This window comes from Tachysurus vachellii, chromosome 18 (assembly GCF_030014155.1).
Source record: "Tachysurus vachellii isolate PV-2020 chromosome 18, HZAU_Pvac_v1, whole genome shotgun sequence".
Taxonomy (NCBI): domain Eukaryota; kingdom Metazoa; phylum Chordata; class Actinopteri; order Siluriformes; family Bagridae; genus Tachysurus; species Tachysurus vachellii.
Genome location: NC_083477.1, coordinates 3,714,088 through 3,733,568, shown reverse-complemented (window position 1 = coordinate 3,733,568; position 19,481 = coordinate 3,714,088). Strand labels below are relative to the sequence as shown.

Here is a 19,481-nt window from a genome sequence, read left to right as displayed (position 1 = left end):
CGATGACAATAAAGAATCTATCTATCATGTCATCGTGCCAAAGTAGCGATAATAAATGACATACACACGTACGTATGTGAGATTTGTATTGAAACATGCAATGAAACTGATTTTTAGTATGCTATCAGTATGCGTGTGTAGAGTGAGTAGACGACCATGCGTCCGTGTTTCCTGACGTCCACGTTCTCGCTTTAGCTCGCACAGGATGAAACGACTGCTGAGTGTAAGGTTCACAATGAAGGGTATAAAAGCTTTTTTTTTTATTTTTTTTTTTACATTTTTTTTTAATGTAAATGAATGCTGTTTCAGGTAAATTGCACTGAAAAAAAAAACAGAGTTAAAGGTGGGGTCTCCGTTGTTTGAGAAATGCTTCAGAAAACTACGTTGGGCCACCAAACAAAACAAACACAAAACAAACGTGTAGCCAATGAGCAGAAAGGGGAGTGTCTTTTCAATATGCGGCAGAGAGAGTGTTCAGTGCGCATGTGTAACATTAGCAGAAAGCGGTTTTAACATTGACATGGAGGATAAAAACAAAGAAAGAAAGCAAAGAAAGGCTTACGATAATGCAAGAAGTAGGACGTGTTAATATAGGATCAGCTTTCCAGCGCTGGAGAGAACTGAACGTCTTCCGCATGAAACGGAGATAAACCTTTCACGGTACAACACACAGTACTACAAAAACACATTTGTATTACTATAATATTACTCATTGAGGTCATTTATTGATAAAAATATACCCTCGGTCAGCTGCCCCAGCATGTTCCGCCATAATAGTTGTCTGGGTTATACTTGGGTTATACTTATCTGGTGTATGTGTGGGGCGGAGCTATCAAAACAGGGGTGGGACCCATTCGGGTTAGGGGCGTGTTTGTTTTGGTGATTTCAAATGTCAACATTGGCTTTCAAACCCCCACCTTTTCAAAGACCCCACCTTTAAGAAAAATGATTCCATAAAAATATAACGTTACTCGAGGAAAACTGATGATTTCTTGTGGCTGCTTTTCTTTAACTGAATTTAAACACAAGAGTGAATATTCACTGCAATGGGTTGGCACTCTGTCCAGGGTGTATCCTGCCTTGATGCACGATGACGCCTGAGATAGGCACAGGCTCCCCGTGACCCGAGGTAGTTCGGATAAGCCGTAGAAGATAAATGAATGAATGATGAGTGAAAATTCATTTTGTAGTAACGTAATTCAGCTACAGTGTAAAAGTTGATCAGTCTTGCAAATAAATAAATAAATTAACAGGGTTGTTGGTTTGATTCTCAGTTCAGGTGTGAGCTTGTCGATCGATTTTATACAGGGATTTGAAAATTCACGCTCAAATGACGTCGGATGAACCTAAACATGAACATAACGTTAATGATAATCGATTCAATCACACAAAACCGATGTACAGTACACGTTTGAATCACGTGAATTCAACGAGCTGTTTTCTGTGTGTTAATCACCAGAAGGATTTGAGGTCAAATCTCAGAGAGAGCTGCTTTTGATCTTTTATAGCAATGCTGTGTTCATGACCAGATGGGATCTGGGAAGGTGGGGAAAAAATCACTTAAAAAAAAAACTCCTTATTCTCGTTCTGGAAATCAAACACAGTATGATTTATAATTGGATAGCTGAAAAAATTCATTAATATTACTTATATGTTAGATTTCTTGTACCATGCACCCATGCCGGGGTTGTTTTTTTAAATAGTGCTTGGGACAAGAATGTGTGGATTTCTATTATTTTATATAGTGCTTAGGAAAAGAAAATGAGAAAAATAATACTTTTTTTTATAGTGCTTGGGATAAGAATGTGGGATTTTATTTATTTATTTATTTATTTATTTATTTATTTATTTATTTATTTTTGCTTTAAGCACCTAAGCTTTAACACATCTACTTAGGAAATTTTAGAAGCTCTTTTTGAGAAATAGTTATATAGTATATATAATAGTATATATATATGTGCGTGATAAGAACAAATCTGGGGTGGAAAAAAGGCAGGTTGTGTTTGAGACGTCGCTCATGTCTAACTCAATTTTGGACACAACATTTCTTTCTTCTGCTGAAGAAAGAAATGTAAACGTCAGAGTTCGAGCTTTGAGATATTTGAACTACCAAGCAATGAATAAAGCACTTAAATACTTCGTCACTTCTACATTTTTTTTTGTTTGTTTGTTACTCGTGCAATGTTATGTCTATGACACTTGAAAGGATAATCGTCTTCCTAAAGAATAACAGTTTTGTCTGGGAAGTTTGCTTATACGTCTGACGGCACTTTAAACTCCACTACTGTAAGAAGTTTGCTTTGCGTACACGAATGCATCACAACAAGCTACTGTTCAAAAGATTTCTTTAATAAAATGCCTTGCAATTCCTGCAGAAACGAATCCGTCTTTGTCCAGCTTCAGTTTTGGAGGGTCCAAGTCCAACAGAGGTGTCTGTTGGGATTTCAGGATAAAGTCACATGATTTGACTCGCTTTGAATTTACAATAAGTGGGAATAAAGATTCAGTAATTGTCTGAAAGGAAAGTAAAAAAGGTTGAGTTAGTCGTAATATTAGGACTGGTCATTTTTTAGTTTATATTTAAACTTGTGTTTTTAATCCTTTTCCCCAGTTTCAATGAGTCTTTCCTCTCTGTAACCTCTGATTCTTCTTGAACAGGGATGTTTCTTTTTAACACGGATGTACAGGGTTATTATTTGACCTACTGTAGCTTTCTAGTCAGCTTGGACCAGTCTAACCATCTCCTCCATCATCACCATGCTGTTTCTACCTGCAGAACCGCTGCTCACTAGATTTTTTTTGTTCCCTTGAACTAACCTCATAACTGAAATAACAAAAATTTCCAGGCGTTTCTGAATTACTCAACCCTTGCGCCGACATCACCACAGATGAAGCGTTCACACTGCAGTTTAGAGCATAGTCTAGAGTCTAGAAGTCAAATGGGGGTTTTATTAATAAAATAACTAAACCAACAGACTGAGGAAAACACTAGGGGTCAAACGAACGCAACAAAAATACAAACAAGATCCAGGGAAACAGAAAAACAAAAATCAGGACACAATAACCAGGCAACATGAAGCAAAGACTCACATAAGACAGCAGGTACTGTATAAATAGGGGAGATAATTAATGAAACATACGGTGTGCAGAACAGGCAACGGGGATAAGGATTGGCCGGGGCAAACACGTGTGAGAACACAAAACATAAACGAAAGCACATGGCACAGGATATACAGTAAACAAACCTTCACGGAACGCCCCTTGGTGCTCTGGCATGGAATTGTCTAAGCCATACGTGACAGTAGGAGGTGATGTGCCGATGACGTCATTAGTTTCCACATCACACGTGTAGCATTAGCGGCAAGGGAACGTTGTGGGACACAGGAGACACAGATGAGACAAAAAAGATATTGTGTTCTCTGTGTGAATTTGTAATAATATAAGATGCCTGAATGTACGCAAACGTACATACAGTAAGGCAGACCACAAAAAAAAGTAGACCAAGAACTGAATATTACCTGAAGCTCCTGATGTGTGTCTTTATGGTTTTATGGATTTTGCTGCTTCATCATTGGCTAAGGTGGCTAATAGTTTTGTAAAGAAAGAAAAACTCTTACTTAGTAAGTCTTAGAGTCATTTAGCAGAACTCTCACTGCTATTAGAATGTAATATACTATCACTAATGTACTGTATCGTGCATACTGGTGAGTGCTGGACTTTGAGGACCCTTGAGGACTGTAACTGGTCTCACTGGCTTTAATCCGCCATCTTGCAGGATTTTTGTATAGCTGTGAATTCGGTTGAAAAGGTTTTCTTGTGTTTTTACAAAATGTATAGTGATTTCTTTTTATTTTACATTTTTTTCCCCACTTGGCTTATAATGCCATCCAATGTGTGTATACAGTAAAACCAGTTTTGTGTGTGTGTGTGTGTGTGTATGGACAAAGGATCGATCAAATATGAAAGGTCAAAGGTTAACACTCCTACATCTGTAACACGGTTCGATAACACGATTAACAAGATTGTAACATGATTGTCATTTTTTTTTTCATTCACTGTAAGTTCCACGACCATAACTGAAAGCAAAACCAAACTGACACATCAATAAAAGAAGCTTGAAGGAAACGTGTCTGTTTTTCTCCATGATTACATTGAAATATTTTGGTTTAGCCAAACAGTGGACGCACGTGACGGTTGGCTAATTAGCATTTATGAAAAAAAAGTGTTAGCCATCTGTTAATATATGTATTAATATGTTCCTTGTTAGCTAGCGATGGACACTTTAGTGACGTTCTAATTCTCTCATTAGTCAGTGTAACACCAAACATATCACCAATTAAGCTTAATAGTTTACTTCATACATTTCTGTCACGCTTCTTCAAGCAGGATCGTCAGCTAGCTAGTGCATTTTATAAAATAATTAAACAAACCGTATAATAACTGAGTTCAAAAAAAGACTAAATAATCATTTGAAAGCTACAACAACCGGAACGATTTACTTACATTTGTCGTCGACTTTAGCAGAGTTCGGTTCGTCCTCCAGACTCTTAAGGAAATATATTGTAATCATTTCCAGTAAGTAGCTGAACACGGTGAGGATCGATGCTTCATGGTTTTAGGGATTGTGGCATTGTGGGATTTTTTTAGGGAGCCTAAAGTCTAAAGCTGGCAGCTCCTTTCACATGTTTCACGTAAACATCCCCAGAAAGAAAACGTCACCTCGCCAACCAAAATATCTTAATTATTTCTTGAATAATAACAATTAAAAAAATCTGTTTATTAAAGATTACGCTGTGCGGATCGTCCGTTATACAACTCCCAGTATAATTGCTGTTGCTATAGAAACCATGATATTGGAAGAAGAGCATTAATGGAAAACTTGAGTGAATTCCTTGTATAAAATTTAAAAGTCTTTCTGACCAATCAGAATCGAGAATTCTTTCAACCTGTATAACTGACTCAATCTGCAGGCAGTTATTGAATATTTTAGTCTTTACATGTTTAAGAAATCTTCCCATCTGAGTTTTAGCTATCTTTATCACATATGGATCCAAAGTGCATTTCTATTAAGGTTGCCAGATATTTATATTACAAAATAAATCCTCATAAATTATTTCTTTGCTGCTCTAGAATCAAACGTCAATATGGAGGACAACTAACCCACTGAAAACTCTCAAACAAACATACTGCTTGTGTTCCCGTGATGCATTTAAGAAAAAAAAAACACAAAAACATTCAAATGAAAATTTCAGTTATAAATTTATTTTCCATACACAGACCTGCTCGCTTTCACATACACGTCTAACTTCCACAACGTATCAGTCACCTCACAGAGCTCTCTTTTTAATAAAGAGGAAGTTAGCATAAGCAACAAAGTAGAGAAATATTATTATATAATATAATCAGATTCAGTCTCAAAACATTTCCAACTTTTGGATATCAGTATTTAATTGTTTTCATCCTTGTACGTATATAATATATTAAATGAAAAGGGAGTTCCGCTCTACTTTCCGAGTCAGTGTATCTCTTATTTGGCACGTATTGAAATGGGAAGACTTCTCCAGAAGAAAATAAAAATGTTTCAACATGAACACAGGAAAGAAAAGAGTAAAAATGTGCCTTTGATTTATTTATTTTTTTAAATCACAGAAAAAAAAAAGAAGATGGATTGCGACCGTGGTTTGGAGTAAAAGAGAACGGCCGAGACGTTAGATTTCTTAATATTCATGTTTGCATGTGTCATTGCTGAGTACCAATAGTACCAATAGTACAGATAGCAATAGAGGTCATAACTTATAATTAAAAAAATGTATATTAATATTTTTTGCTGTAAAAAAATGTAAGAAACAAACCCTTTCCTGTTAAATCAGCAGAAAAGGATAAAAACAGGGATCGTGAATTCTGTGATTTTGTTCATTGTGATCATGATGTATGATGATTTACTCGGCAAAGGAATTCTCCGAGTTCTGAAAGAAATCACCACGGCATTCCAAGAGGAAAAGAAATTTCCTACAGTCGGATCCGAATCGTGAAGTTGAGCCTGGCGACGTTACATATGGGTCCAAAACAAAACAGTACATTCTATAGTAAGCGAATACTAATCAATCATATGGAACAAACAGATAACGTGTTCTAGACGAATGCTATAGTAAGCGCACTTTGTTCCAGCAGGAATGGCATCAATTCGAGAACAAATCCCATCAGGATGTCGGTGGGATCGTAAGAGCATGCACAAGTCAAGCAAATATGAGTTTGCTTGAGTTTACTCCATTTATGACCAGTTATGAACTAGAATGATGTACTTTAGGGTTGAAGAACCGTCAAGGAGTCAGGACTCTCACACCCCCTGCCGATGGTGATTCTTAGGAACGTTTTCCCAGGGTTTTAATAAAAAAGAAAAGAAAAGAAAAAAAAAGCCTCATGCTGCCTTCGTGCTGCCTTCGGAATCATTCTCCTTCCTGCTAGTAATTACGAGTTACTCATGTTCAAGCTCTATGCTGTCGGAAAGAACATGAAACATGAACGACGCAAGTTTTTCTGACACCAGAACTCATTGTTTCATTGACAATGCTTACAGACGATGACAGAATTAAGGTCTAAATCAAAAAATGTTTAAAACGCACAACCTGATGATCATAAATTGTAAAGATTTATTATTTTATGTGCTGGGAAAACGTCAATATCTTATCCAGCTTTGGTAGGAGAGTTCTGAAAAAATAAGATCTTTAAACAAAATAATAACAATTTGCTCCGATCATCCTGCTCAAAAGTTTACACCCCCTAGGTTCGTAATGCATCATGTTGCCTTCTCGAGTTGTTCATCAGCGCATGTTTGTGCTTTCAGGAAAAGTTGTATTACGAATTGCGCAGTCATCCTCATGTGAATACATGGCTTATAAAATCATACAGCCTCTGATGGAAAAGTGTTTTTCCTGAAGAACTGTGGGAGGTTTTAACTGCACAGGACAAACACTCCAGCTACAGTAACAACACACAGTATTTAAGAATGGAGGGGATGCAAACTTTTTAACTGGTTCATTTGTGTAAATGATTGGGTCTTGTGTACTACATGTAAGCATCTGTTATGTGAACTAGCTTATATAGGCATTTTATAAGATCCTTTTTATTTCTTTTAAATTAGTAACAATTGTCTTTTGATTCAGCATGAGGGGTGTAAACTTATGACCTCAACTGTGGATTAATGAACAGGACCAAAAGTAATAATAATTAGATGTGTTAAGATCAATTAACTGTTATTCAGGACAGAAATCTACTCTAATCCGCCATGTTGGAAGTTTAGGACTCGGAAACTCGGGCATCAAAACGATCTTACGACTTGAGGGGCAACTTCTAAGCAGGAAAGTCGTATTTTCGGTAATTCCGATAGCCAGTGGAGGCAGCATAAAAAATAAAAGAAATTAATTAATATGTAATAAGTAATTAATATACAGATACGAAATAAAAAAAATGGTTGTACTTGTTATTAGAACTGAAGTGTGAATTTTTACTCAGTTACTGGATGAAAAATTGTTCCCTTGGGAACTTCATTTCTTTCTTAATATGAATTTTTGTAAACATGTTTTCAAAGCTAAGTTCTACAGAAGTCCCAAGAGTCCATGCATTGCAATATTTTTCCTCTTTTCTTGTTTTCTCCTTATCGTGACTTCACTTTCTTGCGATCCCGACATAAGCTGTTTTCCTTTGATCACGATTAAATTTTCTCGTGATCGTTGATTAAGCCGTGCTTACGATAAGACAAGAAAGAAAGAAAAAATTTAATACTGCATGGCCTCTTAGGACTTCTGTAAAATTCAGAGAAATTTTATTTAATAATGAAGAAAAAACTTTCCTAAATTCATGCTGCTTTCTTGAGCAGAAGATTTGAGGAGATTATTTGTGGCCAACAGGATTAGCTAATTAACTAATTCCGTCAATCATTTTTGCGTTCTTTTTTTTTCTCAGTGGAAATTCTATAGTGTTTAATAACGCCTTCTCAAATCCTCCGTGTGAAACACACAATAATCCTTATGGTGGATTTAGTTTGGTTTAGCTCGTTATTTAATCCATAAAAGAAGATTAAAAAAAAACCTACGAATAAATCGCACACGTTTCTTTCCTTCATCATCATTAAATCGAAGTGCAACATTCACTGCCGGCTTGTATGGTTTCATTTTATTTATTTATTTATTTTTTGCTTCTTGTTACAGGATACCAGATGCCTAAATTATATATAATTGATAGCCAGGGTTGCCAGAATAAACCATTTTTTAAAACGTGATCAGCGTTGTTTTTTTTTTTGCTTGTTTAAAAGCCTGTAAACGTATTTAATTATAATTACAAAGCGGCTATTACGGAGAAGACAATGTTTGTACCAGGTGAAGAAAAAGGTGTACTGTATTGTATTATACTGAATATACGAATTTTTTTCCAATATTTCACATGTTCTGGTCAATTTATGAGCATTTATTTGAAACCTGGCAACCCTGTGGATTCCTGTTGTGACTGCTGCTAGTTTGTCTCTTGCTAATGAGTATTCATTTGTGCTACATAGTTAGCCAGAGCCGAGATGCCTAGCGCCGGAATAGCCGAGAATCCCCAAGGTTAGATACAGATTAGCGTCTGTGGTTATGAGATCGCATAGATAGTGTTGCAGAAACGTTTTAAAAAAATATAGCCTGAATGCCAAAGTAGCAAACGGCAAAGCTTTGCAGATTAGAGCGACAAGCTAACATTACAGTACACCGCACTACAGCGAGAGATAACATTATTGCAGACGTGAAGATCGATCATTTTCCGTGTGAATAAACTGACTGAAACTAACAGCAATCATAAATATGTCTTCTAGTTGGCAGCTAAACATTATGTAGCATATATAAGTAGGCTAAAACCGCTATAGAAGCTCGTGTACAGAGTTTACCACAAGGTGAAAAGGTTACTGAAGTGAAGAACGCTCTCTGCTCCAGATTAGCCAAACTAGCAGCTTTTAATGCTTTCTTGTCAAGAAAATAAATGTGAGTAATGGAAAGGAAATGGCTATCTGAGGTTATTTGATCTTTTTTTTTCTTAACTCGTCCCTTGTCATCACTGTAGCATTGCTAAGTGGACATGAGGTACAAATATTCTCACATTACTTTGCTAATCATCCATGTGCTAGCTCTGTAGCAAGTGCTACCATTCATGACTAGCTAATGATCTTAATAGAACGTGAGGCATTTGTATTAGTAAAATAGCATAAACTGCTAATTACTGTACTGGCCTATATGTTGCTAGCATAATAGAATCTGCTAAGTTAACACATTCCTGTGCATTTCTGTGCTTTCCGTTAGGTTAAACTGGGAATGTTAGCATATTAGCTTGCCGAATAAACTAATATGATTAGCTTGTTCGCTTTTGAATAAAATGTTATTTTAAGATTTCTTAAAATGTATTGAACGCTAGCATCTTTTTTGTATCTTACATCCCAACACTCGAGTTCAGACAATCTGATTAACCCCATGTTTAAATATAGAAATTCTTTTTTTAATCGATGACCTTTTGTTTTATTTCATGGTGAGCGATTCTTTGATATCATACCGTTATGGTAATGTTATGATATCACAGAATCCTTCTTTGCAACTGAAGATGTATCCAAGCAACCACATGATAGAACCGCAGTCCTGAGTGAGGAGAGGTGCATTGTGGGCAGGAAAAGCAGCGGGTGGGAAACTCAGACCACGTCGATCTCCCTCTCTATCCCTACGTATTTGAGAGCGTCGGCTTGACTGTACCTACGAGGGATCCAGGGATGTACTATAAGTGAATATCAACGAAATGCAGAGTTTCAATCCAGTACAAGCTTTAAAAACCAAAGATAAATGCAAGTTAGCTTCTGTGCATAGGCCAGCTCGGACATTCCTCTGTAAAAGAAAGAGATTCTTCTCAATCTGTGGCTGCCTCCACATACGCAGCAATTTTCCAGTAAAATGGAAAATGAAAAAGAAATGTTGAATTTTCCCAGGATTTGTTTACATTTTTTTCCCCCCAATTTTTTTTTAAATGTTTGCGAATATTCTCAAAAGTTTGCACGGATTTGTGTGTGGAAATATTTTAACGTCTGTGAGGTTTCCTTGGTGGAATTTTTCACTAAAGTTTGAGAGGTCTTGTCTCTAATGAATTATCTCTAATGGTTGCGAGGCTTAGTTTGAGAATATTCTTTAACATTTGCAAGGTTTCATTTGGAAAATTTTCTCTGATGTTTCTGAGGCTTTGCTTGGTAATGTTCTCTAATATTGTCAAAGTTTTGTTTAAGGAATTTTCTTTCATTTTTTGTGAGTTCTCATTTGAAAAAACTTTTGTGAATTCTTTTTGGGACTATTCTCTATTGTTTGCTAGGTTTAATTTTTAGAATTTTCTCAAATGTTTGTTAGGTTTCGTTCGGGGAATTTTCTCCAATGTTTGTTAGGTTTCGTTTGAGGAATTTTCTCTAATGTTTGTGACTCCAGAGCCACTGAGCTTAACATATATTTCTAAAAATGAATAAATGAATGATTGTTTTTTTTAAAAACTGCATTTTTACACTTTAACAAAATGTTCTATTTTTACTTTTGTGTAATGTTGACTTATACACTTCCATGAAGCATCATATACAAAAATATATACCAGACATTTACACAAAAACATAAAATAATGTGCGTGTGTTGTGGTCTGGGAAATCGCATTGGACATCGCCATGTAACGCTAATGTACCTCTCTGGTGTCATGGTATCAAACATGACAACCTTTATTTTATTCAGTAAAATTTACCTTGTGAATGTTTTCCCCAAGCCACCACACGTACGCAATGGTGTGGTTTAATTTCATTGGAAGGAAACAACACAACAATATAAACTATATATTTTTTAAATGTCAAGAACAATCTTTTTACTATGTTCAGCTCCAGATCCAATCTGCTGCACCAGATACAACAAGCTTGCGCTTAGCAGGATGCGCTGGATTGGGTGGGTTTAGATTTACACTTCAGGGAATCACGTCGATTCGTGTTTCCTGAAGCCCTAATGAACATTACAGAATACCTGTAGTCGAAAAACAGCTCCTCTCCCTGCTGTATTGCCCGTTTGGCGAAGATACCGATGCGATGGTCCCCATTCACCATGACAACTGCAACAAAATCCACCAATCAGTTAAGGAGGGCTGAGTCTATTTTGTCAGATAATTCTCATCCCTTACGGGCTGAATTTCAGATGTTGCCATCGGGATTACGTTTTAAAATCCCCAAATCCAGAACCAACAGATATAAACACTCTTTTGACCCTGCAGCCATTCTGCTTCTCAATTCTGCAAAGAACTATAGATAACTTTATTATTTGCTGATTGTTTATTGCTTTTATTATCTTATTATTTTAACTATGCCTGCATAGTAGGCAATTTTTTGTACTGTTGTTGTGTGTGTGATTGTGTGTGATTTGTTCACTACCTGTTGCAAAATGAATTGCCCCATTTGGGGACAAAATAAAGATTTGAACTTGAACTTGAAGAAAGAAGCCAAGCTTGCCTTTTGCGTAGCAGTTTGGATTGACAGAGTGATTGGCAAAGCGGATTTTGTTCCCTTTTCTTGTTGCGTCCACCACGAAGTCTGTTGAGGTCAAACACAGACACAGGAAGTGTAAGACCTCAACTTGTAAAAGTGTAAACATGTAAAGTAACGAGGAACAGAAAACATACTATAACTATATGATTTAATATGTATAATATGTACCGTTGTTCAGGTTGAACAAGAAGCTGGACATGTACTTGTCGTAGATTCTGCCTCTTCTGTCTGCTTCATCTTGGGAAATGAGCTGAACATCCAGTAGGAAAAAAAATCAATTGGGAATCATAACGTGGAGAGTAAATGATCTTCATAAAGCCTCAAGTAACATTATGCACGAATAGTGAAATTTACATTAAAAGTAAAAATAAACATAAAAAACAAAGTTAAAAGATATGGTGAAGATTTATTGAAGAAGATCGTGTATGTGTGTGTATGTGTGTGTGTGTGTGTGTGTAACTGCACTGAGCTTGCCTCGCCACAGTACTCGGAGATGAATTCGTTTTTCTGAACCGGCTCCTTGATGAATGTTCCCCATCCCGCTACGTCTGACGGAGCCAGGAGGAGGTGCTGAAGAGGTCAGAAGTCAGAGTTCATTAAACTAGTTAAATTCATTCACGCTTTAATCATCAAACTGAAATTTTTGTTGACATCACAGTTTACTCATCACCCATCCCTGGTTTATATGCGTGTCCTTTGTTCTCTAACTCCATGTCACAGATATTTACACTGATGGTTTTCTGATCTTTATTCTGATTGGTTACATTTGAAGTAAGGAACATTTCTCTCTTTTCTTTTTTCTGTACTAAACCTGTACCTTTTTGAGTCCTCTCTGGATGCTGCAGTTCTTGCAGGAAACCTGTTTGCTGTCCCAGTGTTCTGAAGCGCCGCAGGTCAAACAGAGGTCGGGGTCGCACTCGCGTACGGCCAGGTAGCACGGACACTGCTTAGTGTTACACTGCGTCTTACAGCGGCAGCCTGGGAAACGGTTCTGACCTGCACAAGGAGATGAAATGAAAATGAGTAAAACTGAAAGAAAAAAAAAATGGAGCTTCCTCCTGTTCGGTTGTGTCCATATATGAAGCTCATACGAAAGTAGAAGAGGAATTTAATAATCTGTAATGTTTAATAAGCATTTCTGTTTTTCCCTAGAATACTAGAGGCAATATTCATACATTTTCTACCGCTTATCGGAACTACCTCGGGTCACGTGGAGTCTGTGCCTATCTCAGGCGTCATCGGGCATCAAGGCAGGATACACCCTGGATGGAGTGCCAACCCATCACAGGGCACACACACACACACTCTCATTCACTCACGCAATCACACACTAAGGACAATTTTCCAGAGATACCAATCAACCTACCATGCATGTCTTTGGACCGGGGGAGGAAACCGGAGTACCCCGAGGGAAACCCCCGAGACACGGGGAGAACATGCAAACTCCACACACACAAGACGGAGGCGGGAATCAAACCCAGAACCACCCCCTAGAGGCAATATATTCACAGTAAATATGATATCAAACCCATTTCTGCTCCCTAACATGCCCCAAGTCCCAGTTCAAGCACAAAAATTCTGTTTACGGTTATCCCAATAGATTTTGCCTCACGCTGAAAGCCAACAGTGCTTTGATTCATTTTATATTAAACTTGTGCCGAAAAAAACAAATTCATTTGCATATTCAAAGATTGAAAATTTTGCTTAAGTGGAAATCCAGTGCGCTGGTGAAAAGGGTTAAAGTTACACCTCATACTGAAGAAAGTCTGATTCAGTTCAGCAGTTTTCAGCGTGTTTGTACATGCACGCAAGTCACATTCGAACGAGTCGAGGCACAATATTTGGCGCAGCGTATCACGATATCATTTACTGTCACTGAGGAATATTACGAGCAGCTCAATGGCCATTCTCACGCATTAAGCGGCTTTCACACATGGAAAAAAAGGCCTATTGTGCTACTAGAATACACTTTAAAATCAATTTAGGTTTATGACAAGAGAAAAGCTAGAAACAGGAAAAAAGAGAGATGTCTCATATTACTGCAGTTGTAGTAATTTTCCAAACTATAGTCACTGATTCAAAAATGAAACACTTTCATTTTATATATTTACATACAATATATACTATATTAATTACACCAGAATATTACATCATCTTAACATTATTATTATGGATTCACTTGAATTTTAACAATATAAACATGTAATAAACGGTACTTTAGAAAAACCTTCCGCTTCCTGTTCAAACAGCGAGCAGTGATGTGATTCATTAAAAAGATTCAAGACATCAACTAATTAAAAAAACATTTTTTAAAAAAAAATTGGTCTTGTTACAGCCAATCCGGAGTCTTCGCAAACCTGGCAACCCAAAACCACAATTAATGCTTAAAGGGACAGAGACATGCTTGACGTTTGAGTAACTTCACTATTCTCTCCTCTACACCATTAAGCTTAGGGAGTGTGTGCGTGTGTGTGTATGTGTGTGTGTGTGTGTGTGTGTTTGTGTGTAAATAAGGAGTGATGTAATCTGCACTGAAATCAAACTGAGAATAAACAAAATCTAAATCAATGAAGCACAAAACCTCAAGCCAAGGACCGACCGTTCACGTTATTTTTAAATGTTGCTCAGTAATAAAAGTAATGAAAAGAGAAAGTCTCTGTTTCTGTATCTGCCCCGTCTTGTTTAGTAAAGGTCTCACAAGTGTGTGTGTGTGCTTGTGTGTACACATCTGCCCTCTGTTGTTGAAGAACGTGTCTAACGCAGCATTTAGACAGCATTAGAACAGCAATGAGGGAAAATCTGTCACCTTTTTTCACTGTCAGGTTCTTGCGTAAGACCCGAAACCTTCATCATCAATCTACTGTTAAGTAGCTTTAAAAAAACAACAACAGATAGACGCATACATGAAAAAAGTAATATCTGGCAACCGGCTTAAAACAAGGACAAGAAAAAGGACACTGTGTCATTGATGTGAAGAGGATCAGAGCGACACACGCTATTCTTTCTATATCTGAATTCCTCTTCTGTCTGGAGGTGTTTGGTTAATGAGTGCTGCTGAAGGACATATAGACAGACAGGTGGAGACACAGATAGACAGATAGACAGAGAGACAGAGCTGGAAAAAAGACAGACAGATGAAAAGAAAGACAGACAGGTAGACAGACATATACACGTGTGGACATAAAGGTGGATAAAAAGAAAGACAGACACCCACACAGGTGGACAGACAGACAGGTGGATTGAGAGATGGACAGAGGTGGACACACGGATAGACAGGTGGATAGAAAGGCAGACATGCGCACAAACAGATAGACAGGTGGATAAACAGACAGAATGACAGACAGCCGGACAGGTGGACACACAGATAGACAGGTGGATAGGAAGACAGACATGCGCACAAACAGATAGACAGGTGGATAAACAGACAGAATGACAGACAACCGGACAGGTGGACACACAGATAGACAGGTGGATAGAAAGGCAGACATGCAGACAAAAGGATAGACAGGTGGATAAACAGACAGAATGACAGACAGCAGGACAGGTGGACACACAGATAGACAGGTGGATAGAAAGGCAGACATGCAGACAAAAGGATAGACAGGTGGATAAACAGACAGAATGACAGACAACCGGACAGGTGGACACACAGATAGACAGGTGGATAGAAAGGCAGACATGCAGACAAAAGGATAGACAGGTGGATAAACAGACAGAATGACAGACAGCAGGACAGGTGGACACACAGATAGACAGGTGGATAGAAAGGCAGACATGCAGACAAAAGGATAGACAGGTGGATAAACAGACAGAATGACAGACAACCGGACAGGTGGACACACAGATAGACAGGTGGATAGAAAGGCAGACATGCGCACAAACAGATAGACAGGTGGATAAACAGACAGAATGACAGACAACCGGACAGGTGGACACACAGATAGACAGGTGGATAGAAAGGCAGACATGCAGACAAAAGGATAGACAGGTGGATAAACAGACAGAATGACAGACAGCAGGACAGGTGGACACACAGATAGACAGGTGGATAGAAAGGCAGACATGCGCACAAACAGATAGACAGGTGGATAAACAGACAGAATGACAGACAACCGGACAGGTGGACACACAGATAGACAGGTGGATAGGAAGACAGACACATAGATAGACAGAGAGACAGACAGACTGACATATACACCGATAGAAATACAGACAGAAAGACAGACATATGAGCGGATGGACAAACAGACAGATGTGCAGCAGGAGCAGAATGGAACGTGTTATATTGTGGGGACAATATCACACACACACACACACACACAGACACACACACACACACACACACACACACACACACACACACACAGACACACACACGCGTTCATCTGTCTCGTTCACACCAGTTTCTAGTGTGCACTTCAAGCAGCTCGTACGAACCCTGTTTACATAAAGTCTAATTCTTCACACTATATAAAGCAGATTAATAAACAAACTATATTTTCCGTACAAGAAAAGCTAGATGGTGCAGACGGGAATCTCAACATAGGGAAAAAACTGGAGAGAAAGTAGAGAAAGAGAGAAAACGGTGTTAAATGAAATGAGAGTATTTCTGGACACCTGTCCTCGTCTCACCTGGCCTCATGAGAGTTTCCTCATTCCACAGTAAGACGAGGAATAAAAGGCTCTTTGATACAAAAATGTGTGTGCGTGTGTTTTGTGTGTGTGTGTTTTGTGTGTATGTGTGTGCGTGTGTATGCGTGTGTGTGCGTGCTTCCACTCACACTCTTGATCACACTGGCAGAATTTCTCACAGAAGTTCTGGGTCATCACACATGGACACGAGCTGTCACACGGATGCTCGGGGTGGTCACATGGCTGGTAGTTGTAGACCTGATTGGACGAATTATCTAAAAAGGTGAACAAAACACGAGCGTGTGAAGAAAATCACCTTCAATTCTAAAAGATTCAAACACAGGGACAGTCTATAACATTCATGATGAGGAGACAGACAGAAGGAATAGACAGACGGACGAACAGGCATGTTGACAGAGAGACAGGCAGATAGATGGATGGATGGATAAACAGACAGACAGGCGACAAGTGGATAGACAGTCAGACGGACTGACAGATAAGTGGATATACAGACAGACTGGCAGCTAGACAGACAGGTGAATAAACAGACAGGTGGAAAGACAGACAGACTGGCAGATAGTCAGACAGGTGAATAAACAGACAGGTGGATAGACAGACAGACTGGCAGAAAGACAGACAGGTGGATAGACAGACATGTGGATAGACAGACATGTGGATAGACAGACAGACTGGCAGATAGTCAGACAGGTGAATAAACAGACAGGTGGATAGACAGACAGACTGGCAGAAAGACAGACAGGTGGATAGACAGACATGTGGATAGACAGACAGACTGGCAGAAAGACAGACAGGTGGATAGACAGACAGACTGGCAGAAAGACAGACATATACACAAACAGATGTATAGACAGACAGAGAGATAGGTAGATAGACAGACAGACTGGGAGATAGACAGATGGATAAACAGACAGACAGACAGACAGACAGACTGGCAGATATACAGGTGGACAGACTGGCAGGTGGAGACAGTTGGACAGATGGACAGGCATACACAAACAGATAGACAGACAGATATTCTAACATAATTCCTTATCATTATCTTTAGAACATGACTGATTTGCTTCAGCAGGAAGAGATCACCTTTTTTTAACTGGATCTTGGCCCATAACCTGAAAACAGAGAGATGTGATCATGACTCATTCTGGTGCCACATATGACATGAAAAAGACATTTAAAATATCAAAATTGCACTAGACAGAGTGAAAGATGTTAGTATCTGCAGTGTAGCGTGTGCTTTAACTTGCACAGTGAAGCCATGACACAATCATAAAACCAACAGAAAGAAAGATGCTGATGACCAAAGTGGATTGTCTTAAACGCACATCTTCGGGGTTTAAACTCATGATCTCCTGATCAAAAAAATGGCCAATTAACACATGAGTATTTGTTCAAAAGTATAAATGAGAAAAATCGTGTGTTTTACCGGTGTTTTCTTTTCTTCTTTTGGGGGGAGATGCCTCCATCTTCCAGAGGAACTCGATGAATCAGAACCTCTTTCACGGCAAACTCGTACACCTGAGACACACACACACACACACACACACACACACACACACACACACACACACACACACACACTATAAGAGTCTAAAAGGCTCTTTTATAAAAGGCTCTATTATAGCTCCAACTAGGTTAAAGTCAGCGTTCCAGTGACCTCGAAATTACCGAACAGTAACAACGGAGCAAAACCTCAACATTAGCTGCTAACATGTAGCCTGTAATGAAACATCTACTGAATTCTATTTATTTTATTTAATTAAAACAAAAAAACTCCCTGAGATGATATGGGGAAGAAATCTTAAGAGGAACCAGGCTCAGGCTCGTCTGTAACATCTGTAGCCTGTTTAAAAAAGGCACCAAATGTAGCTGATGCTTGAGCACTTTTTCCTTCCTGAGCTAGCGGAAAGGGACCGAAAGCTTGTGTCCTCTCCATCGACAGTTTCGTGGCACTGCTCTCTTTGAAGAAAAACTTTGGTTGGATTGTTACGCCATAACTAGCAGCGTGCTATAAATAGGTTACGGCAAGGGAGGATCTTTATATGAGCACGAGTGCAGGTCAAGGTTTTATTGTTTTGTTTTTGCTAATGTTAAAGGAAACTCAAAATAAAACCAAAAGCTAAGTAAAGTTAAAGAATTTTTTTTTTTTTTAAATAAAGGCTAATTTATCTGCAGTGACCATTTTTATCCTGGCAGTGTCCTGGTCATGACGGAGCTCAAGACTATACTGAAGATTAGAAATACGTCCTGTGTGGCATACGAGCACTTTGCAGACAACTGCCACAGTTAGAGAAAATTAACAAACAAAACCTCACTAACCTCAGAGGAAGCTTTTCAACTAAAAGTCTGGTTTTGGGTGTGTGTGTGTGTGTGTGTGTGTGTGTGTGTGTGCGCATCTGTGTATGTCTGTATGTGTGTGTGCATGCGTGTGTCTGTGTGTGGGTGAGTGTGTGAGCATGCGTGTGTGCGTCTGTGTGTATGGGTGTGTGTATGTGTCTTTTGTCTGTGTATGTGTGTGTGTACATGCATGTGTGTGTGTGTGTGTGTGTGTATATATGTCTGTATGTGTGCATGTATGTGTGTGTGCGTATTTTGTCTGTGTGTATGTGTATGTGTAAGTGTGTATGTGCGTGTATGTGAATGTGTGTGTGTGTGTGTGTGCATGCATGTGTGCAAAAAAGTCTGTGTGTATGTGTATGTGTAAGTGTGTATGTGTGTGTATGTTAATATGTGTGTGTGTGCATGCATGTGTGTGTGCGTGTCTTTTGTCTCTGTGTATGTGTGTGTATGTGTTTGTGTGCATGCATGAGTGTCTTTTGTCTGTGTGTGTATGTGTAAGTGTGTATGTGCGTGTCTTTTGTCTGTGTGTATGTGCATGTGTAAGTGTGTATGTGCGTGTATGTAAATGTGTGTGTGTGTGTGTGTGCATGCATGTGTGCGTGTCTTTTGTCTGTGTGTACGCGTATGTGTAAGTGTGTATGTGCGTGTATGTTAATGTGTGTGTGCGCATGCATGTGTGTGTGCATGTGTCTTTTGTCTCTGTGTATGTGTGTGTATGTGTTTGTGTGCATGCATGTGTGTCTTCTGTCTGTGTGTGTGCGTGTCTTTTGTCTCTGTGTATGTGTTTGTGTGCATGCATGTGTGTCTTTTGTCTGTGTGTGTGTGTATGTGTAAGTGTGTATGTGCGTGTATGTTAATGTGTGTGTGTGCATGTATGTGTGTGCACGTGTCTTTTGTCTCTGTGTATGTGTGTGTATGTGTATGT

The 19,481-nt window shown here is 38.6% G+C and overlaps 1 protein-coding gene across 5 annotated transcripts in view; it reads right to left on the bottom strand.

Moving 5' to 3' along the window:
• Positions 1-5,240: 5,240 nt before the first annotated feature.
• ezh1 (enhancer of zeste 1 polycomb repressive complex 2 subunit) overlaps positions 5,241-19,481 on the bottom strand; it is a 23,322-nt gene continuing 9,081 nt past the window's right edge. For 4 of the 5 annotated variants that reach the window (XM_060893117.1, XM_060893118.1, XM_060893119.1 and 1 more), the window contains 8 exons: positions 17,643-17,734; positions 17,300-17,328; positions 16,348-16,473; positions 12,384-12,562; positions 12,041-12,136; positions 11,735-11,816; positions 11,531-11,611; positions 5,241-11,136 (listed from right to left, as the gene is read on the bottom strand). In XM_060893117.1, the coding sequence (XP_060749100.1) occupies positions 10,955-11,136; positions 11,531-11,611; positions 11,735-11,816; positions 12,041-12,136; positions 12,384-12,562; positions 16,348-16,473; positions 17,300-17,328; positions 17,643-17,734 (867 nt within the window). In that variant the 3' untranslated portion in view covers positions 5,241-10,954. The remainder of the gene's footprint in view (positions 11,137-11,530; positions 11,612-11,734; positions 11,817-12,040; positions 12,137-12,383; positions 12,563-16,347; positions 16,474-17,299; positions 17,329-17,642; positions 17,735-19,481) is intronic. The other variant, XM_060893120.1, reaches the window with a different exon arrangement.